The sequence below is a fragment of the Danio rerio genome, chromosome 4 (assembly GCF_049306965.1).
Source record: "Danio rerio strain Tuebingen ecotype United States chromosome 4, GRCz12tu, whole genome shotgun sequence".
Lineage (NCBI taxonomy): Eukaryota > Metazoa > Chordata > Actinopteri > Cypriniformes > Danionidae > Danio > Danio rerio.
Window position 1 is genome coordinate 16,127,479 of NC_133179.1, and position 25,369 is coordinate 16,152,847.

Below are 25,369 nucleotides of genomic sequence, written 5' to 3' on the forward strand. Positions count from 1 at the left end.
TTTATATATTTGATGCTGTGGCTCTCTGATTAATATATTTCAATAAAAAAACTGAGTTAAATTAATAATAATTTATTTTACATGAATTGAATGTTACATTCTCCATAACTGCATACATGATTTACCCTTAAAAACACAATGAAAACAGCAGTGTGTAATAGCAAGATGTTGGAACGCTTTGAAATATGGAATGCCTTATACTATAAATATATTTTAATTATGGAAAAAATACATATTAAATAACAAATATGCAATTAGCAACTTTATTTTAAAACCACTGACATGTTGATATATTACACAATGTATAATTAGAATATTTAATAAAATATAATTACTTTATAAGAAATCTGTATTAATTACAGTAGCAATAGAGTAGTAAAGTTCAGGGTTAAATATATTTTAATAATGTATTATTAACTTTAATAGTAATATATTATATAATATTATCATTTTTAAAATGTAATGTCATGTGTACAAACCAAATATGAGTAAAGGATGATTAGGGGATGTGAACATATCCTAATTTCTCCACATTTCAAATGACTGAGATTGACATGATTGAGGTTTAGAGCCCATGCCAGGATTTGTGCCAGTCCAGCAAGCTGTCAGTCTACGGGTCAAGCTCGGCCCAACCTGATCACACAGTTTGATTAATTGACTGATCAGTAGCCCGAGGTATTAACTGATGGCTAAAGCACTTTTCAGCTTGTGTTATCTCTGCTGAGGCCATATGGGGAAAACCATGGGGAAATCAAATCATCAGTCACGTTCATGGAGAGCGGTCTCTAAGGAGGACTAAGCCATCTATTACCACAAGAGAGAACAGCCGAATAAAAAGGAAAGAGACACCCTTGCAGACAGAGAGGAGCAGAGGTAGACAATAGAGCGGAGATCCAGGACAAAACAAAAGAGCGCTCCACTCTCTAATGCCCAACTAGAGGACACACGGAGGGACCTGAAAGGCTGAACAATTGCCTTTGGAATAAAGTTCGCCCTCAAGGGAATGAGGGGGCAAATAAGAGACAGCGAGAGAGAGAAAGGGAGAGAGACAAAGACAGAAAGAGAGGGTCAAGGTAAAAAAAAAAAAAAAAAAATCAAGATACATAATTGAGAAAAAGAGAAAGAGAAGTGTGGTTGCCCTTCAGACACGCAGTTGACTTTGGATTCATGCTGATGGCGACCGCATGACTTCTGTGTGTGTGACCTCAGTCAGGTTGCACTGTAACGAGATGGAGCTGTTTACATATTCATGTCCGCTGGGGCCTTCTGGGTAAAGGAAGGCTGCCCTTGGTATCTCTCAGTCAACTTTATTTCCATGGCAGTTCAAGGTGAGCCTTGTTTGACCATTTCGGGCCACAGTAACTAGCTTTTTTTTGTTTTATCACCTCAGATGATTAGAAAGATGTCTGCAGACTAGTTCAGGGAGGTGAAACTATCTTGTTAAATAATACTCAACCTCTAAATTGTTTAAACATGTATTATACTAAAAAAATGAAATAAAAAAAAAAAACACAATACAAGCAAAAACACAAAAACCTAAATACAGCCAAAAATCAAACCAAGCCCAAAAGTAATAAATAAAAAAACTGCTAAAAAAAAAAATGAAACTGAAAGCCAATAAATAAAAACAAACAATTACATTTCAACTTAAACAAAAAATTTGAAACAAATAAAAAAGTAAAAGAAACAAACAAAAAAACAAGCCAACAACAACTGATAAAAATCAAATAGTAAACAAAAACCCAAACTAAAACATAAAGCCATTACAAAAGACAAAACAAGCAATTAAACCTAGAACTGAACTTCTGAAACAAAACAGAATTAAACACATCCAAACCAAAATAAAACACATTAAATTCATTATTTATGTTTACTGTTATTATTTGTCATTCTCTGCAAAAAATAAATAAATAATACAAACGATTGCTTTTGCTGTATTCAACGTTAACTCAACTGCATAACTTTTAACACACGAGAGATCACACAGCAAATAACTTCATGGGAAAGAAATTGCAAAACCCTCCCCAAGCCTTAGCAACCACCGAAAACAAATTAACAACCACACAGCAACACGCTAAGGCACTCAGAAATTGTTCAAACTAAAAATATATCTGAATTTATTCCAGCTTATTATGAGAAATATTATTTTGCCAGCACACAAACAGACACACACATACTGCACACACAAAGTGGGAGTTAGAGTTTAGATTGTGCTAAAAGATTTTACAGCAGATCTGTGACCGGTGGCAGGACAGTTACTCCCACGTGGCCGCTCTCTCTCTGCTCACATTTAGGCATCTTCCCAATTAAAAGCAGATAAACAGCAGGGCTGTGCTCTCACCGCACACGGAGCAATTATCAGCATGCTTCAATTCATGGTAGAAAGTGTTGTCTTTATTTGCGCAAAAAATACAAAAAAAAAACATGTTTTTTTTTTTGTTGCTATTTTTCTAATGCAGATGATATGGAAAGGGTAAATGAAACGGAGGCAGCTGCTAGAAACAAGTCCACAAAGAATGAATCAGGGGTGAATAAAGCCAATGTCAATATGGGCATTAGTGGAAATCTAATTATGGCATTTGTCCATCTGGATAAACCTCATGAACTGGTCCATTCACATCCGAGCACAGCCCTTTTCACCCAAAGACACATGTTCAATCATGTTTACTATGTAAATTTAGGAAGGGATAATGTACATTTGGCCAGTCGTTACCACAAAATGAGCTTAGACGGGGGAGCAGGGGTCTTAAATCACCCTGAAAGGGTTTATTTAGCCATAACGACCGCCTGGCTGTACATTATCCTGCTTATTAAATGTCTACTTGCCAAATAAATGAATAAACAAATGGACTCGAATCATTGATTTGACTGAGTTTTTTTGCTATGTGAGAAAAGGAGACTGCAAAGCATAAAAAAACATTTTAAAATCACCTTTTTTGTGGTTATTCAAAATATTTATGCACAGGGATCTAAATTCCATCATTACCATCCATTTCAGTAATCCATTTAAGGCTCAATTTTTCATTTTTACGTCAATGTTCCTTTATTTCTCAAATTCAGTGTCCTTCACCTTAGTATACCTAGTCAAATCACACCTCTGTTTATTATACTGCTCTCACCGCTCCTGGCAAACTTTAATTGCAAATCTGCACTCATAATGAAGTGTGATAATCAAGGATTAGGGTGGTGGAGAAGGAAAGCCCAGATCATAAAAGCTATATCCCACTTATATCAGGCTGTCTGGAGCTCTGCCACCTTTGCAGAGAAAATGATTTTTTTTTCTCCCCATTCTATATAACTAGGGAGAATCAGTTTCAAGATTTAAAATGAGGTCTAAAAATAGCAGTGTTTTCAAATACCTTTTCTCTCTGGAGGCACGGCTACATGCAGAAACCCTCCTGTTGCCTTTTGGGCTGTAAATTGACTTCACAAGCTGCTCTGTCAGAAAGCAGCTTTCCTGACACCTGCTGCCATCCATCAATCCAATCCTGGCCGAAGCTGGTGGAAATGGACGGCTGGCTGAGCCAATTAGCTGCCGGGGTGAGCGCTGGGCACCAGTGCCAACCAGAGACCCAGCCAATTAGGGCCAGTTTCAGAACACTGGCACGGCATGTGGGCAGCAAAGGCTACAGAACTCCGTGAACAAGGGGAAATCAGCAGGGTGCCCAAAGCGAGAAAGAGACGAGGGAAAACAGACACGCAAGAAGCAGGATTGAACGTTACACATTTAACTCATTGAAACTGAAACCAGCCATCCACACACCCACATATTCACATGATGTACACTCATGGTTAGACTTAGATTACAAAAAAGAAAACTCATAAGACGATAATACCTGACTGCATTGGCAAAACATTACTTTGCCGAGTCACAAACTCCAAGCCTAGACTGTTGCATAATATTACATTGCTGAGGAAACATTTCACATGCTACACAATCTAAACAATAGAGCTGGGGGAAAACAATGATATACTGCACTATAGTACCTCAATATTGAAGTCAAATAAACAAGCTGAGAAATGTTTCTGTTCAGTTAAAACAGATGTTGCCTGATTTTTCCTTTGGGGACATAGTTTGAAGTTGGAAAAAGGTAATAAATTGCAATAGAAAAATCACAGAAATGTGCTATACATTAAAAAAATGAAATTATATTGTATCATGAAACTAGTGGCATGATCATATCGTATCCTGGGGACTCCTAATTATTTTGATTCTTAACGTTTTCTTAAGTTTATAGATGAAAAAAATTACAGATAGATGATAGAACGATGAATGAAGCAGCAGGTGGATTAATTGATGGATAATAAAAAAATGAATGAAGCAATAGATTGATGAATTGATGCATGATAGGATAGAACTGGTATATCTGAATGGATGACAAAACGACAAAATGACTGATGGCAGTGAATGGAATTGAAATGATGAATTGAAGTGAAATGAATTGGATGGATGAATAGAATTGGATGGATGGATAGAATTGGATGGATGGATAGAATTGGATGGATGGATGGATGGATGGATAGATGAGTAGGTGGATTGAACTGGATGGATGAATTGAATTAAATTGGATGGATGGATGGATGGATGGATAAAGTGAATTGAATTGGATTGAATTAGAGGGATGAATTGAATTGAATTGCATTAAATTGAATTGAATTGGATGGATGGATGGATGGATGGATGGATAAATTGAATGGAATTGGATTGAATTGGATGGATGAATTGAATTGGATTGAATTGTATTGTATTGTATTAAATTGGATGGATGAATTGAATGGAAGCATGGATAGATGGATGGATGTATGAGTGGACAAAACATTGGGTGGATGAAATGATAGAATAATTGACAGATGTTCTCCAAGTTCTACAGTTTTGCAAATAATTTGTCCTCACATTAGTTATATAATGTGTTCAGTTGAGGACAACCAAGAAACTTCTTTGCCAAAAAAGGCTCCAAAAAGTCACTGATGCTCAAGAGAGCAAACAACATCAAGAACCAAGGTTACAGTATGTAATCATTTATTTATTGCTACCGGAAAATATGTATATATCAGATAGCCATTAAGATTGAAAATATTATAGGAGTCTGGAAACGTATAAACACAACCTGCATGCATACTAACACATCTCCATTTATACTGCAGGTCGCACACATAGAACATCCTGTTTATCTCACTTAAGACTTAAAACATGGAGAAAACTAATTTCTCAAACCTCTTGAGCAGAGCATTTTTTTTCTCTTCCCAAATACCACCTACAAGTACATCCAATTCAAAAACCAGCAAGTCCTCTTTAATACCTGGGAAATTAAATTGGGGGGTATTATCAGTCAAGGCCAGTCAGCTGTATCTAAAATGTAACAGCGTTTGAAGCACGCAGATTTGCAAGGAGGACGCTTGCTATGACTGGCTCTATTTGAAGGCCTCAGGAAAAGGGAGAGAGAGAAAGAGAGAGGGGGGCATTTGTCCTCCTGAAATACAAGCTTAACTCAAGTGTCTGCAGCCCATCCAACCATCAAATAAAAACATCTGCAGAGTCTAATAGGTAGAGCTGATTGTGGAAGCAGAAAACTCGATTTGGGATCAGAGAGAGTGAAAAAGTTTAGCCACAGTTCAAAATAACAACTCGTATTAATAATTTTCTTATTAAAAGTGCAGCAACGAACAGTTATGAATTTTGGATAACTAAATTAAACTTATAAAACCAAGTCAAATTTGCTATTTAAAATTAATAAGTGTTTACTGCAGTGACAGCGAACAAAGTGCAATAAAACAACGTGTCCAATAGATGAATAAACGTCACAATATGTGAGTCATGCCGCCATTGGCTAAATTCTCCATCAATCAAAATAGAAAGTAACTACTAGTAAAATTGACTGACAGATAGCAAATGCAGAACGTCAAAACACTCAACTGCTTTGTTTAGATTTTAGTAACTATAACTGACTTTTTATTCAGTTTGTGATCTCATTTTATTGGTAACACTTTAAGCTATGACATCGACCTGCTCTTTACTACAAAGACGCTGTTTTCTAACGATTATGAAAAACCATTAATCGAGATAAACGATTATTTCCTCATATACCGCCCCCTTTCCAGTTGTACACATCTGTTGCTCTGCAAAGCTCAGTTCCACGTGAAAATGACTAAAAGCATGTACTGTACTGTAACTTTTGCAGCACGGGATGCGCATCATTCATATTTTTAAAAGCGCGAAAGAGCATATGTTGTTGTGTGTATGCGCGCTGCGCTTAGCCTCGGAGATGAGCAGAGCACACACATCTAACGCCATCTTAATGTGAGCGCTTTAATGGTCAAACACATGCAAATTTGTGTCAGAGCGTGGTGTTCAGTGATTATTCATATTAACCCTCATTTGTGTAATAAACAAGTTGAGCATCAAAAGACATATGAAAGAGAAACCATATCTGAACTATTCTTTAAGAGAAAGCATGAAATACTCCTGCTGCCGCATGTTTTTATAATTAATTTAACAACAAAAGGAGAAAATCCCTCACTGCTCTTGGCTGAAGGACTTTTGTAGCTAACGTTTTTTCCTTATAGTGAAGATGCTTAAAACACAGTTTAAACATAACAGATTTAATAACTAATTACTAATAACTGATTTCTTTTATCTTTGCTATGATGACAGCACATAATATTTTACTAGATATTCTTCAAGACGCTAGTATTCAACTGAAAGTGACATTCAAAGGCTTAATTAGTGTAATTAGGCAAGTCATTGTATAACAGTAGTTTCTTCTGCAATCAAAAATATGTATATATAGCTCAAAGGGGCTAATAATATTGAGCTAATAAAATACATTTCAAAATATTTAAACCTGCTTTTTTCTAGCCTAAAATACAAAACAAATAAGCCTTTCTCAAGAAGATAAAATATTGTAGGAAATACTGTAAAAAAAATTACTCTGTTAAACATTATTTGGGAAATATTTATATATTTAAAAAATTCACAGAAGGGTGAATAATTTTAACTTAACTGATAATCGTTTTAAATAATCGTGATTAAAATAATGACCAACATAATCGTTATTATGTTTTTTTCCCATAATCGAGCAGCCCTTTAAGTAACATAGTAAACAATGCAAACAACTACAGAACTACGGAAGAAACAGTGACATAAACAAATGAATAACCAATCATAATTTATCACTATTGTGTCGGTGGACTAAATGTGATCGATGGGATGTTGTTCTGTGTACTTTCAAAATAAACCGTGATGTACAAGAATGAATGTGTGCGTGCCTTGTTATGACGATGATATGTACTCCATTTCTAGGTCAAGGTTGAGGTCAAATTTATTGTCTCCGGTAAGATAAATTTGTTTTAGCAAAAGAGGTTCTGCTGTAGATAGACATGAAGATAACATATAACATACATACAGATAAAAAATCTGATCCTAAAATATCTCCTAATATAAATACGATTCCATAAAAACAATAATAAAATAAATAAAATACAATGTGCCCCCACTGCCCTCGGTTATGCCAACCAATGCATCTTAATCTTTGACCATCCTTCCTTACTTGCTAATTAATCAACTTCATTGAAAAAGGAACAAGAGAATGTTTATATCTTATACTTGCATAACGGGTATCTTCTGTCAGAATTCATCAGTTCATACTCTAAAGCCAGCACATGCCAAGAACCAATAAAACCTTGTTGGCTTGTTGAATTGTGGACAACTCAACTCTTTTAGCGAACCGAGTATCTCATTCCCATAATTTTTCCTGTCACTCTTATTAGGGTTTTTTAATAGGGATTCAAATTCCAAAAGCCAAACAATAATTCCATATCTTAAAATTGACTTTTTGCTTTTTAAAAAGTTAGCATTATGCTACTCACTCAGAATAATTTTAGTATCTAGACTTGACACCTGAGAGTGCCAATTAAGCTCACAATCAATATTCACCTAGTCCTGATGCTGGCTAACAGTTATGGATTATTAATAACTAAATGAAACTTATAAAACTAAGTTTCATTTAAATATAGCCAACATTTTTGCTATTTAAAATACCTAAATGTTAACTGGAAAAAATAAATCTAATTAGAAAATAATATTTTATTCCACTTGCCAAGAAAATATTTATTGCTTTCATTTAGTAAATAAAAAATAAAATAAAATAAAAAAACAGAAACTAAAACTTAAATAATCTAAACTAAAATGGATAGCTAAAAAAGTAATTAAAACTATATGGACAAACAGAAAATAATTGCAGAATACAGGTTCAAACTGAATCAAAAATAAAAACTACTTCAAAACATTAATCATTTACAAATTATTGAACTAAAATAACACCAATTCACAGAAAATATTTTTACAAATACAAATCATTAATATGAATGAGGGGAATATTGCATTAAATTAAATTAAATTAAATTAAATATCTTATCAAATCATATCAAATAAACAAATTATAAATAATAACATTTGCATTGTTTACAATGCATAATTCAAGTTTAAAATGACTAATACAAATTACCTAAGCAAAAAAAGGTATGTTTTTAAAGCAAAATAATTAGTTTTCCTCTGGCTTTAGTGCAAGTTAAGTGTTAAATAGGTGATCATAAACTTTTTTGGTGAAACATGTTTGACATGTGCCAGCGTCACACAATCAGATACATTTCTAAACACTTTCAACTGACTGCAAAAACAACAATCCCCGATGACATGCAGGGCTGCAAAAATGTCAGGAACACTTTCGCAAGACTGTCTGTTCTTTTTGTCTTAACAAATCACGTTGCCGTCCATCGAATAAGTTGCGTCGGTCACTGGGTCGGAGATTGATGACTCCGCGTTTGATTGAAACGTTTGCCCGGGGGTTTGCCAGTGTCTGAATGAAATGATATGCGTCGTGATTGATTGGCTGTCCTGAAAGATCGCTGCAGGGCCAGAGTCGGTGAAAGCCAAACACCACCAGACTTGACGAGTTTATTAATGCCTAGAATTGCTGACAGCATGTATGGTTGAGGAGATACGAGAGAACTTCTTGAAATAACAAATGGCACCTAAAATTAGCAAGTTCGATAAAATCAACAAGTCTATAGGAGGGGAAAAAATGACAATCCAGATGGAATGTGTCGAATACATCCAAAAACAGATGACGTAAATAAAAAATAATTTAAAAAGTTTACACTGTTAAAAAGTTCTTGTTGAATCTACAGTAACTTAATGGCAGCAGTTTGCCAGTAACTTGCTGTAAATCAATTAGAGCAACAATCACCAATAATACTTAACAATTGTCTCATAAGTTTCATTTCTAAATGTTCAAATCAAACAAAATCAGCATTTATTTCAGATTGTCCAGGCTAATGCACATGCGCACTCTAAAAAGAAAAACGAGATCACGGCATCAACCTCATTTATGGCCGTTTTAGTAATGCTTCTGCAGATCATGCTGGTCTTCTGAAGTAATTCACAACTTTATGTGAATTGAATAGCAAATCACCTCCACAAACGACAGCGACTCTTTGTTTACAAGTTTGTGGGCGTTCGAGTAGTTGCTGTCATGTGATGTGCATTTGAAAGGATGGACTGTACCTCATTTTCGTTTCATACAGGTTACAAAACCAACAAACCTTTGGTTTCAGATGTAGTTGGTTCGTTTAGAATTACTGATTACAAGCTTTATTTGGATATATTTCGTAAGTCTGTAAACAAAGTATTCGCTGGGTTTCCAGTGCGTTTGCTGACCACAAAAACCTTCGTGAAAGCACACGTCTGGTCCCAGGAAAAACGTCAGTCAATAGCAATCCGTGATTGGCTCCCCTACAAGCAAGCGAGGCTCCAGTCGCCATATTGACCGTTACAGATTTTCTAAATTAAATTTTATAAAATTCAAAATTATATGCATGACATGTCTTGTGTACAGTGGTCCCTCAATATTTGCGAAAGTTAGGTTCTAAAAATAACCCACATTAAGTGAAATCCACGAAAGCTTTTATTTTTGTACAATTTTTATAGATGTTTTAAGGTTGTAAAACTCCTCACTACACACTTTATACAATTTTGTCAGATCGGCATTAACATTTTCACACTTTTCTCTCTTGTTTAAACACTGTCAAAGTTCAAACCTTTGTCGAAAAATAAGTCCAGTGTTAGAGAAAACCATTTGATCTTTAAAACTACTGTCGCGTAACTTCTACCTCATCTATTAACATTTCCAGCAGTTCAACTTTTTGTACTATGGTTAGTATTTCCTCTGCCATTTGGGTGATGCCGCAGGTGCCTTTGACAGTGCACAACGTTTTGTCGACATTATGAGGAGAAAAGCTTGCAAACATATAGTACAGCACTTTAGAGTGACACAGCTAGTGATCGAAGATTTATGTAAATTTCGCAAGCTAAATGCATTCTAAAGGAGACACGACACTTAGGAGATCGATTGACAGTGGTCTACAGCCAATCAGGACACAGAACACTATGCACTATCGAAAAAAAGCATGTCAAATTACACAAAAAAAATCTGCGAAACTGCAAAAGGTGAACCGCGTTATAACGAGAGATCACTGTATTCTATAGTGTTTGATTTACATTCACCACAGCACCATTTATCCTGCTGTATACATATTTACAGTATTATATATAAAATATACAGTAATTTTCACAATGCTACTTTAAAATACAGTAACATCATGCATAACTGTTCAAAAGTAAAATACAATTCATATTACAGTTAAATACTGTGTAATTTACAAAAATTGTTAACAGTGTACAACATAAGTGTAGCAAACTAGCAAAAGCCTTGCTCTTTCAAGACGATGAAAACAGAGCTTTGTTTCTAAGCTGGTGGGCTTTAAGGAAAATGACTTATGGTTTCAGGTAGAGTCGGCGCTTGGTTCCAGAAGAAGGACAGCCATCGGAACAGCGACCTCAGAGCTCTTGGCTTGGGGCGAGATAATTGAAGAGGCTAATTTGGGCGTGCGAAGACTGTTCCTGGAGAATGCAGCCGGCACTAGCACTCAGCGGTGCTATTGTACGTGACAAACAGTGTCTGAAAACCGGAGCACGGTGTGAATTCTGATGAGAGAGGGATCGATATCTCCTTGAACGAGGAGAGGAAAAATAAAATGCTCATAGAGCTGCACTGGTCAGCTTAATAGTTCACAACCTTTGAAATACAAGCTGTGTTTCTCAGGAATTAGGCTCCAGTGGGGAAGCAAACGCTGGAAATAAGTGGGGGGGGGTTTTGGTTTGCAAAATCGATTTTAAAAGGAATATATGAAGTATTCAGAATCAAACTGTTGGAGACATAAAATTACACAACACTGAAGATTGCATGCACAATTAAGACTCCCACAAACTGTGTTATTAGACTTTTTTTTTCAAAATCTCACATTAAATGAGAGTACTACTGAATGAGATATCCGAAGTAAACTTAACATTGTAATAACTATTCAACTTGATTTATTTGAAAAGTTTTGATGAATATACGACTGTAATTTGCATTCACCAAATGCTACGTTTTCAGCCCAGTGGTGTAAGGGAACACACGGCGGAGTGAATTATTCATCCCAGTGTCTTGTTTTGCCTTAAAATATGAGTTCTGTCATATTCTGTGATTGTTTATGAAGAACAGTAAAAAACAGTGATGCTTTGTATGTGTTACAAAACTGAACAGAATGTCACAACTTCCCACTGCTATATAGACAGGGGATATGCAAGCAAAATTTCTATGCTGAACAAAGCATCTTGGTAGTGAAGTTTTGATGAACAAGGATAGTAATAAAGGTAAAGACATGTGTGAGTTCGTTATTGTTAATTTATTCCATTTATAGTCCTAATTTAAATTATTCTGCCTCCAACATTAGTTGTTTTGGGATTGTTTTTTTTTAAGTCAGCCAGGGCCAGTATTTTTATTGATCATTACAAAACATTCATTGATTACGGAAAAACAGACATTTTATTTAAACTGTATCCGCTATTTTATTAATCTACACTTGAATGTGGTTACATTTTATAACAAGGTAACATAAAATAAATAAATAAATAAATAAATAAATAAATAAATAAATAAATAAATAAATAAATAAAGTTGTTGATGAAGGCTCACGGACTAATCTTTGTTTATTTAATACAATGAGTGTGAACCTTCTTTGAAACTTAATATTTAAAAAACAAATCAAAGACAAAATGTTTGTCAAAGACAAATTACATCTAATTAAATAAAAAATTGTTAAAAATAGAGTTCAAATCAATCAACACATTAAGGATATAGGGCTGTGAAATTAATTATAATTCAATTCTAAATTTGGCCTTGAAAAATTAATAAACGAGGATGAAATAATGAAAATGATTGTGTCATATCCCACGCCACCTTTCCAGCAGTCTGCATTCATTGCTCGGTAAACCCCAATTTCAAGTGACAATCAGTAAAATGCATGCAATGTGTGCTTAACAGTATGTGACGTGCTTGACTTATTGAAGTATGCAGGATTTATTTGTGGTAACACTTTATTTTGATGGTCCATTTAAGTATTAGTAGACTGTCTGGTTAATAACTGCTGATACTGCTCCTTCAACCGACATTTAACTGACTATAAGAAACTTTGCAAGTACATGTCAACTAACACTAACCCTAATCCCAACCTAACAGTCTACCAATAATCTAATGTGAATTAGTTGGCATGTAGATGCAATGTAACTTAAATTCAACAAACAAACCATCAAAATAAAGAGTGACATTATTTGTAAAAGCGCGAAATTAAACTTGTGCATGCATTCAGCCTCATAGATGGAGGAGAACACGTACTTTTAGCTTAAACTATGCAACTAAATGGTCAAATCCATGCAAATGCTCTGACAAAGTGCAGCACTTAGTGATGATTCATATAAACTTCATTTGTTATGTAATAAATGAACATAAAGAGAGAATAAAAATGCATTTGTAACAGCAAATTAGATTGGCGTGGCTCTTAAAATGACAGCGGGCTTATTCCTGCCTCCGGCTGTGATTATCATTATTAATCAAATAACAAAAGACAAGTACAAAATCACTCGCTGCTCTTGACTGAAGCCCTTTTGTAGCTTTAATTAGAAACAAATTAAGTTTAATTCTTACAGTAACTACCATGCTTAGTTGGATTTATTTGTGTATTTTTAATCAATTTTTCTTAATAATTTTATAAATTATTGTAAAAGATCACAATATAGACCAAAATATTGAGATTATGAGCAGCCCTAAAGCCATATTTGATTTACAAGTTGTTAAATGTATAATAATCATAATCATAGTTGTTATCTTACATGTGTGAAAGCAATACTTTTTATTGCTTATTTCTGTTTGTTCTTGTATTTGTTTTTGTTCATATAATATAAAAGATCATGTTACAAGACTAAAATGATGACTATATCTAACTAAAGATATATATATATATATATATATATATATATATATATATATATATATATATATATAGAGAGAGAGAGAGAGAGAGAGAGAGAGAGAGAGAGAGAGAGAGAGAGAGAGAGAGAGAGAGAGAGAAAAAGTAGTTTGCTCTGATCTGTACCTTAAGTAATATTAGTAATTAAAAAGTAGATAATATATACATCTGACCACCCCTATAGCAGTTAATACTATTGAGAACACAAAATTGTGCCAATCAGTCTATGTGAAAGAAAAAAATAAATGAAAAGTCAGAAACTGGCTGATCGAGATCACAGATAGACACCATACGTGTTTAAAAGTAAATTTTCTAGCAAAATAGCTGTTGGTTTCTAAATACCGCCTAAAAGTAAAGTAAAATTGCTGCCGAGTTTGTCTAGTTGTATGTAGCTTTTGAAAAGGTACTGCCCCCAGTGACAGCTCCTGTACCTTTATTTCTGAGAGTGAAGGGTCGGAATATACTAAATATCCCTCAAAACACTGAAAACTTAAATATGTTTTATTATAAATTAGATGTAATTAAATTAAATACATATATTTGATTAACACAAACTAACATTACTGAAAAAGTTGACCCCCCTGATCATCAATGTATAATTCACACCCTGATTGTAATGCAGTAATGTGCACCTTTTGAAAAGCTGCTTTGAAACAATAATTAATGTAAAAAAGCACTATATATGATCAACCTGAATTGAATTAAAATGAATAAAAAGAAAATACTTTAGTTTCCATTTCGAAGTCTTAGATCTAGATTCAAAAGTGCACAAGCAAGTCAATTAGGACCCAACAGAGTCCTGAAGACAAAGTGGAGGAGATCCTGCTGTCCATTTGACCTGCCTCTACTTACAACCCATGAGAACAAGACTAATACCGTAAGAAGCCACTGGCCCGTGTAAAAGTCCCATGAGTGAGAGTGTACATCGCCTGGCTAATGCATTTGTAAAGCAAACTGCAGAAAGCCAGAAGTGTGGCACTGCGGCTCTTACTCGCAGTAAGAACGCATTTCAAAAGCCTGATTGATGTTTAATGATTGAACGCCTCGCAGTCAGGCAGAAACGCGCTCGGAGGAAGGAGCAAGCCTGCTAGGACAAAGGACTTAACAAATCATCTTTGAAAGGTCCATCTATTCAAAGTGTGCTGAGAGCAGCAGAACCATGTACTAGCCCAGCAAGGACTTTCGAACACTTATTGATGTTTTGGAGGCAATTTAAACTCATTTCAATTTCCAATTACTAACAGGTTGAACGTTACTTTGTGATAAAAGAATAACGTATTGATTAGCTCACTATATCTTGTACGCGTGTTATGTTTATTAACTGCAGCGCTTGGTGTGAATGTGTGAATCAATTTTTTTAATCTAGCAACAAGGTCATTTACATGCAAAAAAAAAAAAAAAAGATTGACCCACACGTGCCACTAGGCTAAAAAAGATCCAGGGTATTGTAAAATAATAATAAATAAAAAAAACTGTTGGATGGGGGAAAACAACAAGCGTGAAGGTTTCTAGAAAGTCCCATTTGTAGTTGAAAAGCGGGAAATTACAATGAGAGTGTGGCAGGTTAGTCTTTCACGAGGGAAAAAGTCATTTCAAGGAGAAAAGAGAAACAGGAGAAAAAAAAGTTTTATGATAGCACTGTCAGAAAAGATGATTACATGAGAAAAAGCGGCATGAATCTGGCGATAACCCTTCAAATTCTATTAAAGAAGCTCCGCTCAAAAAAAAAGAACTCAAAATTGAGAGGGATGAAATGTGTGTGATGATGTCCGCGAGTGAAAATTTCCCGTTAAGAGAAAAAGACAAGAACCTGTCCGACTAATTTTCCAGCGTGTGTGCGTGCTCACCGCTCACTAAGAGGAAAAGTCATACCTACAAACATGCCTAGCTCTCCTCATTGATCCAGATTATTTATTTATACACCCATGTCTCAATTTCCTGAGTTCTAGCAGAGTGGGGAAAACAGAAAAACACCCAAGAAAAATTACATATGACAATAGCTACAGCATCATGGCATTGAAGCAACCATTTATTGACCTGCACGAAGTATAAACATGCTAGATTATAACAGCAATTGTACAGGTCCTAAAAAGTCTTGTAATGCAAAGATTATGCATGATACAGATATACAACAAATTGATATATACACTCAACGGCCACTTTATTAGGTACACCTAATGTCCAACTGCTTCATTTATTCATTCATTTTCTCTTGACTTTATTACTCTGGGGTCGCCACAGCGGAATGAACCACCAACCCATCCAGCAAGTTTATACGCAGCGGATGCCCTTCCAGCTGCAATCCATTTCTGGGAAAATGTCCAACTGCTTGTTAACACGAATTTCTAATTAGCCAATCACATGGCAGCAACTCAATCCAAGCATGCAGACAGGGTCAAGATGATCTGCTACAGTTTCCCACATAAGACTGGAAAAACGTTGCTTGGTCTGATGAGCCTCAATTTCTGCTGTGACATTCGGATGGTAGGGTCAGAATTAGGGGTCAACGTGAAAGCATGGATCCATCCAGCATTGTATCAACGGTTGAGGCTGGTGGTGGTGGTGTAATGATGTAGGGGATATTTTCTTGGCACACTTTGGGCCACTTATTACCAACTGAGCATCGTGCCAATGCCACAGCCTACCTGAGCATTGCTGCTAACAGTCTCCATCCCTTTATGACCACAGCGTGTTAATCTTCTGATGGCTACTTTCAACAGGATAACCCACATGTCATAAAGCCCAAATCATCTCAGACTGGTTTCTTGAACATGACAATGAGTTCACTCTAATGCCCCTACAGTAACCAGATCTCAATCCGATAGAGCACCTCTGGGATGTCGTGGAATGGGACACTCATATCATGGATGTGCAGCAACTGCATGATGCTGTAATGTCAATATGGACCAAAATCTCTGAGGAATATTTCCAGTACCTTCTTGAATCTACGCCACAAAGGATTGAGGCAGTTTTGAAGGCAACATGGAGTCCAACCCAATACCAGTAAGGTGTACCTAATAAAGTGGCCGGTGAGTGTAGATATGCTACATGATTTATTTTTCGCATGAATTAATCAAATGCCAAATACAAAATTAAGGCAACATATTAAGTAGCATTATAATATGCAGCAAAAAAAAAAAAGATTTTCATTTAAGGCAGTTAAGCGAGATAATGATTTTAATTAGCATACTGGATGGTCAAATAAATAAATGTGAATCTATTAAAAGTAAATGCATGCTAACAGAAAATTAAGGCATGTTATGAGCAACATCATTAATATACAGTATTGTACGTCAAAATGTAAAGATTACATTCAGCAGTATGTATAGTCTGTTGGTTAAATTAACAAATAAATATTAGCTCATTAAAATAAAATAAAGAATCAATAAAGATCTATTATAGGTAATTGCATAGTCACTTTAAGACATAATTAAATATTCAAATATTGACAAAGTCCAGTAGTTAAGTTTCTGAGTGGATTTCCATCCCAGCATTTATTAAAAATTGTAATACTTACATTTCTTTTACCTAGTGGCTAATTGAAATGCAGAATTGTCAACATTAATATTAACAAACTCAATGATATTTCACCCTAGCCTTGTCTGCTGTAAAAAAAATAAATAAATTACAGTCTTTTAAAATGTTGTTTGATTGTATACTGATTAAATGAATAATGCTACTGTTGGCCTTTACCTGCATACTGATATTTCTTATTGTGTCTAACAGTTGCATATGTGTTTGAATGAGATGAGATGGATATTAATGCGTTGGTTTTAAGTATATAGTAGTGGATTGTTAATTTGTATGAATGTTGTAAGTTTACTGTATATGCATTTTGATGCTTGTATATACTGTACTATGTTTGGATTAATCATGTTATGTTTTTAGTGTGACTATTTTAACTTCGATCCAATCAAAAAAATCTGACTAAAATCTAAATCTGGCACATTTTTTGCATTATCAATGTGCATTGACCCTGTCAAAACCCATAAACCTGAAAATAAATAAAAAATAAATATTCAATATGAAAAACAAAACAAAATGTTATTCATTTTAAGAGTTGCTAAAATCGCCTCTCATTTGTAAGTCACTTAGGACAAAAGTGTCTGCTATATGACTAAATGTAAATGTGTAAATGTAAAAACTATGCTTAACATTATGTAGGCTTGAGTTGCAGATAGATGGACTGATAGATTAATGGATAAAACTAAAATGTTGATTATTTCAAACAAGCAAAACAAACTGAATAACACTGTACTTCATTGTATATCCCACAAAACTACTTACAATACAGTAAAATGTGCTGAAGGAAACAGCAGAAAGAGCTTCCATACCCAACTGTCTTGATAAACCCATAATATTGAGTAAGACTCATAAACCAGCAATTTGTTACTCAAGTGTGCTTCATTATTGGTCTCACTCACAACTGCTGGCGGCTTTGTGTGTATTATGCTATATTGCAATGGGTAGGGATTGAATTAGAATGGATTGTTTCTTTGGGCTGGTGGAATCCATATTTGTGTTTCAGCAACAGCGGGTCTGTTTCAAATCGAGATGTGCTCTAAAGTCAAATATCAATTGAAATATCCTACTGCTGTGATTTCAAAGAGTGAATGCTGAAATCATACGAGCAACAACAACAAAAATACACACAAAACACCCTGAGCTGCACTTATATTGTTTAGATTCACCCATTGTTCCCAATGACGCCTTCTCTCTCTCTCTCTCACACACACACACACCTTCCAGCCGTGAATTACAGCACATCTCGCCCTCATCCCAAAAATGATTCATTTTTCTATTACAGAGATGACTGTGTGAAATGAGCTATGTAATCAATACCATACGTTTGTAAACAGCTCCAGTTCTCCAGGGAACCTCTTTTTTTACTTCATGCTCAAATAATCTGTGCCCTGTCAAAACCAATGGAGGGGGCCCTCGTCTTACAATGTGTTTACAAGGGCAATTTAGCCGCCTGCAAATAAAATTACCTTACACTAGTACGTGTGTGTACACTGGTGTTCCTTTTGGATCCACACAGGATGAAAGAAATATGTAAAGCTTATTAAGAAAGATGTATACAGTATACACTTTCTATGTGCATGTGTGACACTTTGCTGTCTTTATATACTGTATTTTCAGCAGCATCTGATTATAAAAATCACATCCAACATTCTTTTATAACTTACTCTTAAAAATGCACAATTTCTTCATGTTTTCCGAACAAAAATTGATTAATTTAACTTAATTGATTTTACAAATTTAAATGGATTGAACATAAAACAATTAAATTGCCCCCCCCAAAAACTTAAAGGTGCTGTATGTAAGCTTTTCACTCTTATAAAGCATAAAATAGAATATATGCTTGCAGATATATTAAAGAAACATGCTAAATGAACATTCTTGTCTATATGAAAAACAATCCTACAGTCAGTTATTCTGCTTTGAAAATGTGAGTTACATGCTGGAACGCTGTCTTTGTTTTGGTTCTTTTAACCTGCTTAATGCCAGTTTAGCCAATTATATTTCAGCAACCCAGGTTGCCTCGTTGGAAAACTTTTTTTGAATGAAAACGCTTGTTTCATTCATTCAGTCAGAAAGGCTCTCAAAGGATGCATCAGTGACCAAAATGCGACCTCCGGAGGACAGTCGGCAAAATGAGAAGCAGATTCAGAGTTCCACATTAAGTTATAAATTATCAAATAATATAAATATTATGAACAAAAACATTAGGTGAGCAGGTTACATTGTAACCCTGTTTCCTAGCTACACATTTTGCACTGAGATTTGCTTCGCACCGGACGCAACACGACAGAAATTTATATACAGCCATTCAGAAACACAGAATATGTATGAACTCACTCACAAAATGGTAAAGTTTATAATCTAATTAGTACATACTAAACCTCATTAACAATATTAAATGTAGATGCTGAATTACTGATATATGTTTGTTTGCATTATTTCACAGTTATAAAGTTCCATTTTTAAACGGTTTATTTTATTTTTAAGATCTAAGATGAACTATCAGTATTTCAGTAGTATGGCAATAAATGTCATGTAAAGTGCCATTCAAAGTCACATTATTAGCATTTAACACCGGATAAAGCACAAGTTTTCTGTTGTTCTGCTGAAATAGAAACTGTTTCTAAAATATAAATTCCAGATGTTGGTTAGGACAAAAACTCCTTTTAAAATGAAAATGTTCCTTCTATTGCGTGTCATTGCTTTTATTTAAAGCGCACTTTAAATTAGTCTTAAATCAGCGTTTAGGCTCGATGGCTCGCTCTGGTTGGTGTTGTCAATCTGGCAACCTGCGCTTGAATTTGTTTTGGTCTATGAATGCAATACCTACTTCATCCACTGGGTGTCAAACTTACATGCTGAACCTTTAAGAATTATGTTGTTTCAATTCATTTTAAATAAGAAGTTTAAACAAGCAGCAAAAGTCATTTTTAATTGTAAGATTTGAAAGTATAAAACTAAAGCTCAGAATGTCTTCAAACTCTTGTTCAAATGATTAAAAAACTGTGCTCGTACTCCACATGGTACAGGAAAAACAGCCATTTGAGTTCAAGTACTTGATTTTCATGGATTGGGCTCAGAGTGGGGGCACTTTTCAAAAGGTTAAGTAAAATGAAAGGTTTTATAAATGTGAACTACACTCATGCCTCAACAAATCTTTTAATTGTAAAATGCATGAATAACAGAAAAAGGACAAAAGCACTAACTAACAGAAGAACATCAAAATAGCATACTCTAAAATGTTTTCAGACTAGTTAAATTACTTTCCTTCACTTTCATATAAAAAAGTAATCAATCTTTCATACTTCTATTTTTCCCAGTATGTCAGTTTCTAAAATATTTTATTGACTAGAAATTGCTAAGAAATGGCTATTTGTAAAAAAAAAAAAAAAAAAAAAAGTATTATGAAAGAAAATAATTAGACCTAAATCAGTACCACTTTAAAATAGCTACACACTATGAATAATTTATTTGGCATTAGCAAATAGTTTATTCATTATTTGTAAAGCATTAACTCTACATTGATAAATGTTAGTATGCAGTTTATAAATACATCTACAAATGCTGTATTTTTTGTAAATAAGCACATGCATAATGTGATTGTTGTTTCATACTTTGTTAATGATTTATTTTTTATAACTATATTAAACATTGCATTATTTACAAACCAGTTATGTAAAAGCAGTTGTTGGTTGTGTTAAGATCATTTAAATATTTAATAAACTATTTCAATTAACATGCATCTTATTATTCAGGCATAAATTAATACTTTGTATTTTAATAAATGCTTTATTAACTCAAATTCATGCAGTTTGTAACCTAGTGAGGACTTAAAGTGATGATTCATGGTGTGTAGTTATTATAAAGTTTTACCCATAAATCAAAAAAATAAATAAATAAATAAAAAACATTGATAATATAGCGTGTAAACAATGTAGAGCTTGGACTTACGGAATGCAGTGATTTTATTTGTACCTAAATATTGTATTTAATTAATTTCCAACATTGCTACTTATAGATTTAAATGAGTAGATTTGTCATTAAAACAGAAATATTATAAAGAAAGCTTCACAATGTCACAGTCACCAGCAATCTAGCTACAGCGGATCGCTGGAGAACTACAAATCTGCCACCAAATGGACTACATATGCTGTCATGCACCTCCCACACACGTCCCGGTTTTCCCTGATTACACACATACACAGACACACAGACACACATCATTGAATTATTACCTGGACTATTTATACAGCTTACATGCCCACACACTTTGCTGAGTCCTGTTATCATGTGGCACTACGTAGTAGTTTTGCCTTGTTTTATCGTTTTGATTCCTTGCCGCTTGTTTCCTTGCCACCTGGTCACCACGTTTCTGGAATTCTCTGTATACATCTGTTTGCCCCTGTTTTGACCATTGCCTGCCTAACTAATCTTGCAAATAAACTGCATGTGGATCCTCACCTTCATTGTCACCCGACTCCTTGTGTTACACACGTATTGTCTCAAAAAATAGGAATCCTTGGAGTCAACAAAGTTGAAAACCACTTTTGTAAACTAAAGAAAAATCATGTACTGGAAATCAAGTAAAAATACTTCCTGACATTCCTTGAGGATTTCTAAATGTTATCATCCATAATTTAGTGCAATGTGATATGATGTTTATACTCTGGGAAAACAGAACTTTCAAAAGGCTGCTTGATTTTCAATGCAGTGTAAAATAAAGCAAACATGCTCTTAAAACACATTGCTCTCAGTGCCAGGGTGGGAACCGGTGCCAAGCTAAATTTACATTAAATGGCTTCCTGAGAGGCAACATTATTTAAAACACCGAGGTCTACCTTGAATGGCGAATTACTCTGAGGCTTTGTTCAGGCAAGCAGCAAAAATGAAATTTTGTTGGGCATAGCTGACTCAAATCTGTTTATTTGCTAGTAAAGTGAACAGCTTTGTCTTGCTTTAGTTCAAACAGTAGAGTATTGTGTGCTAAAAACTGCAAGGCCATGCATTTGATTCAAAGAAAATGCATAGCTAATTTATATTCTATTCAATGAAAGTGTTCTCACATACAAGCATCTTCCAAAAGCTTGAATGTAAAATTTGATTGATTTTCCAAGTGTTTCACATTCAAAACATAGTATTATGTTCCTATAGCTTCACACAGCTGTGCATGATTCAAATGTCCATGTCATGGTTTTTCTACAAGGATTATTACTCTCTTATGTCTCTTGGCACCTAAGTCATTACTATAGCAACCAATGTAAATGGACCTGATATTGAATTCAGTGTCTGAAACAAACTGATCAAATTTCATCACTTGTGGTACAGTCCTAAAGATTTGGAAAGCAGATTTCTGTGCAGTGTGAATAAGCATACATGCTTAGATTTTCACAACACTGACATAAAGTGATAAAAATTAGAGAACAATTAAAAAACACTTGATTTATTTCTAAAAGCATGGGATTTGCATGCTTTAAAATTGGAAAGAATTTTAGTTGCGGGTCTACCATGCTATTAAAATAGTCTACTCTTGGGTAACAAACTATCAAATGTCTACATTTAAATGAGAGTGGATTTGTGAAGATAAACCACACAGCTCAATAGCTACAGACATTTTTATTTGAGTATAATGTTTTTTAGAATTTGCTCGTACATTTGGGGCACATTTTTAATAGGCTTTATACATATATTAAATAGGCCTAAAGTTCATTGATGAACATTGATGTTGGTTTGTGAAAGCCAACGTAACTGCGCTGAGACTCAAAGGCAGTTGGCAGGAGGGCATTGGAATCAATGAGTGGTGATTGTGAAGAGTTGGTAGGGGGAGGTGGCTTCATAAAGATGAAGACCTGGTGGGTGAAGGTAGCAAGGTGTTTGGATGGTGAAAAGAGGGGGTGTTGAAGGTAAAAAGCCAGTAAGGAGGAGTTTGGTCCAATGTTAAGTCAATGCGATTTGAAGTCCTTAAATGTTTTAAATGGAAGTGTCTTCACCATTGTAAGTCAATAGGCAAATTTGGGGCAGTCTTGCACCCCAGGGGTACAACTTACACCCCAGTTTAGTGTGTTGATGTACACAGCTTGGCAGCCTCTTCAATTTTGGAAGATCACATGTTTCTAAGAATTTCTATTTCAAAGTTATGATGTGTCAAAGATTTGTGCATTGTTAAGTCAATAAGTTAAGTTAAGTAGTTTGGTGGTCATAGTATAAAAGCCCTAGGAGAACGAGAAGTTGGTATATCTTTGGCTCAGAAAAAGGAAACTAAATCTAATTCAAAAAACAGAAGCAAAACTAATTTAAGAAAAGAATATAACTTCTAAATTATTTCCGTCTGAAAAAAAAAGTGTTTACTGATTTTGATCAGTTTTCATTTTTCAAATACCTAATTTAGTTTTTTATGTGCTTTACAATAGATTATTTTATTAGCATTATCTTGCTTTTTTATTAATCTTTTACATGGCTAAGCAATTTTAATAACTTTGCTACGTTTAATGTGCTGTGTAAATACATTTTTCTTACTATTTAAAGAAATGTGTTAAAAATACTGATAATTTTCTTCTGTTAGGGTAACTTCAAACAGGACTAAAGCCCTATCTGGGTGTCAATTGTTTCCCATGTGGACATCTGTAAAAGAAAAAAAAAGGCATAGCTTCCCAGTGAAAAGTGGCTTGTGAGATCCGCATTCTTGCAGAATTTAACTCTAACTCTAATCAAACTTATGCTAGATTTACATGAGGCATTGGCATCAATGCTGGCATGATCACCATGGCAACAGCCAATTGGATTAAAACTAAAAACTAAAACAATGTCAGATTTTGACAGCTACTAAACATAAACAGTACACAGACACTACATTTATAGCACATTGGTGTTGTAGTGTCCATTTTTAATAAACACATTTCTAATGCAAATTAACATTAATCGTGCTCCGAAGGCAATTACATCACCACACGACCTTGGTGTTGAAAAACAGCAGGTAAATAAATTTTCATGTGGGTCATAAGAGAAAAATACAAACCTTCTGGATTTGGATGACTGTAAAACCAACAACCCCTGTGAAGAGTAAAAATGCTCCTAAAAAAAGGCTCATGAAGTGACCTCAAAATGCCGGAATCTGCATGTGGTTCTCTAATTTTGATCTCCACTAAACACAGTCATGCAATTTTACATTTGCTCTTTTACTCACATATATCTGAGCTTGTAGTCTTTCATCTTCAGCAGAGACTCTTTCTCTCAGGATGGCCTTCTGGATGGTCTCCTCTGCACCAGATTTCTCTAACGCGAGGATCCTGCTCACCTCATCTTTTACCTGGGCTTGAGCTTCTGCCTGAGCCTTAGCGTGAGCCTGAGACTTTTCCTTTTCCAGCCTAAGAATGAAGCAGCACAAAAATACAGAAAACATCAGACACAATTTAAACGACTTTGTTTTTATAAAATAATTGCACAATTTATATCACTTTGTAAATAATTAAATAAATAAATAAATTAATTAATTAATTAAAGTACTAGTACAATCAAAGCAAATTTACCACTTTAGTTGCATTGATAAATTTATATTTTTACATTTATTTATATAAAACTATTATTTGTGTATTTATCACTATTATATATTTTTTGGAATTTCTTATATCAATAATTAATAATTCAGTTTTAATTTTAAAAGTCTGCTTTTAAATGATGGCTGGAAAATAATTGTGCTCGAAATTTCATCTTTATGAGGTATGAATTCAAACACAGAATATTATGATAATGCAGGACAAAACAAAACAAAAATATGTCAAATAATTAAGCTTGTTGTGTAAATGCAGCCTAATAGACCTGCCCTTGTCTATTTTGGTTCTAACAATACATTATACAACAATATTGACAACAAAAAAACAGTACTCTATGTTCTTGGCTGGATCATTTGGAGAGCTTTAATAAGCATTCTACAATCAAAAATGAACAGCATTAGAGCTGTGAAAAAAGAAAAAGGCACACAGCTAATTTTAATTACAGGCCTGCATCGCAGTCAAACCCAGAGAGCACTCACTATTAATGCATTGTATCTAATAATCATGCACTGAAGACTATGTCGGTAATTTAATTAAGAAGAAATTGAAGGCTACATGTCATTATTTCACTTTAATTAGTTAATATTCATATTAATGTTTAACTTTTTAAATAAATTAGCGCGTTTAACAGCGCACTGGCATGCTTGTGTTTTTTTTTCCCTCTCTAGATGAGTGCCCCTGAAATCAAAATTAGCTTCTTTTGTGTGAGTTAGTATCAAAATGTTAGTCTTAAAAGTTATTTATTATTAGAAGATAAAAACTTGCAGTTTCCCACTTACACCAAAAAGGCCGACAATCAAATTCTCTATAGCAGTGTTTCCCAACCACGCTCTTGGGGGACCACTAGCTTTGCACATTTTTTTTTCTTAACCAAACACCTGTTTTAGATCACT

At 34.4% G+C, this 25,369-nt stretch overlaps 1 protein-coding gene across 6 annotated transcripts in view; it reads right to left on the reverse strand.

Moving 5' to 3' along the window:
* The window catches only part of chchd3a (coiled-coil-helix-coiled-coil-helix domain containing 3a), a 113,586-nt gene that overhangs the window by 54,010 nt on the left and 34,207 nt on the right, over nt 1–25,369 (reverse strand). For 4 of the 6 annotated variants that reach the window (NM_001309796.1, NM_214804.2, XM_009300263.4 and 1 more), the window contains exon 4: nt 24,110–24,290. In NM_001309796.1, the coding sequence (NP_001296725.1) occupies nt 24,110–24,290 (181 nt within the window). Of the gene's footprint in view, nt 1–24,091; nt 24,291–25,369 lie in introns of all 6 variants that reach the window. The other 2 variants (XM_073945917.1, XM_073945916.1) reach the window with 1 other exon arrangement.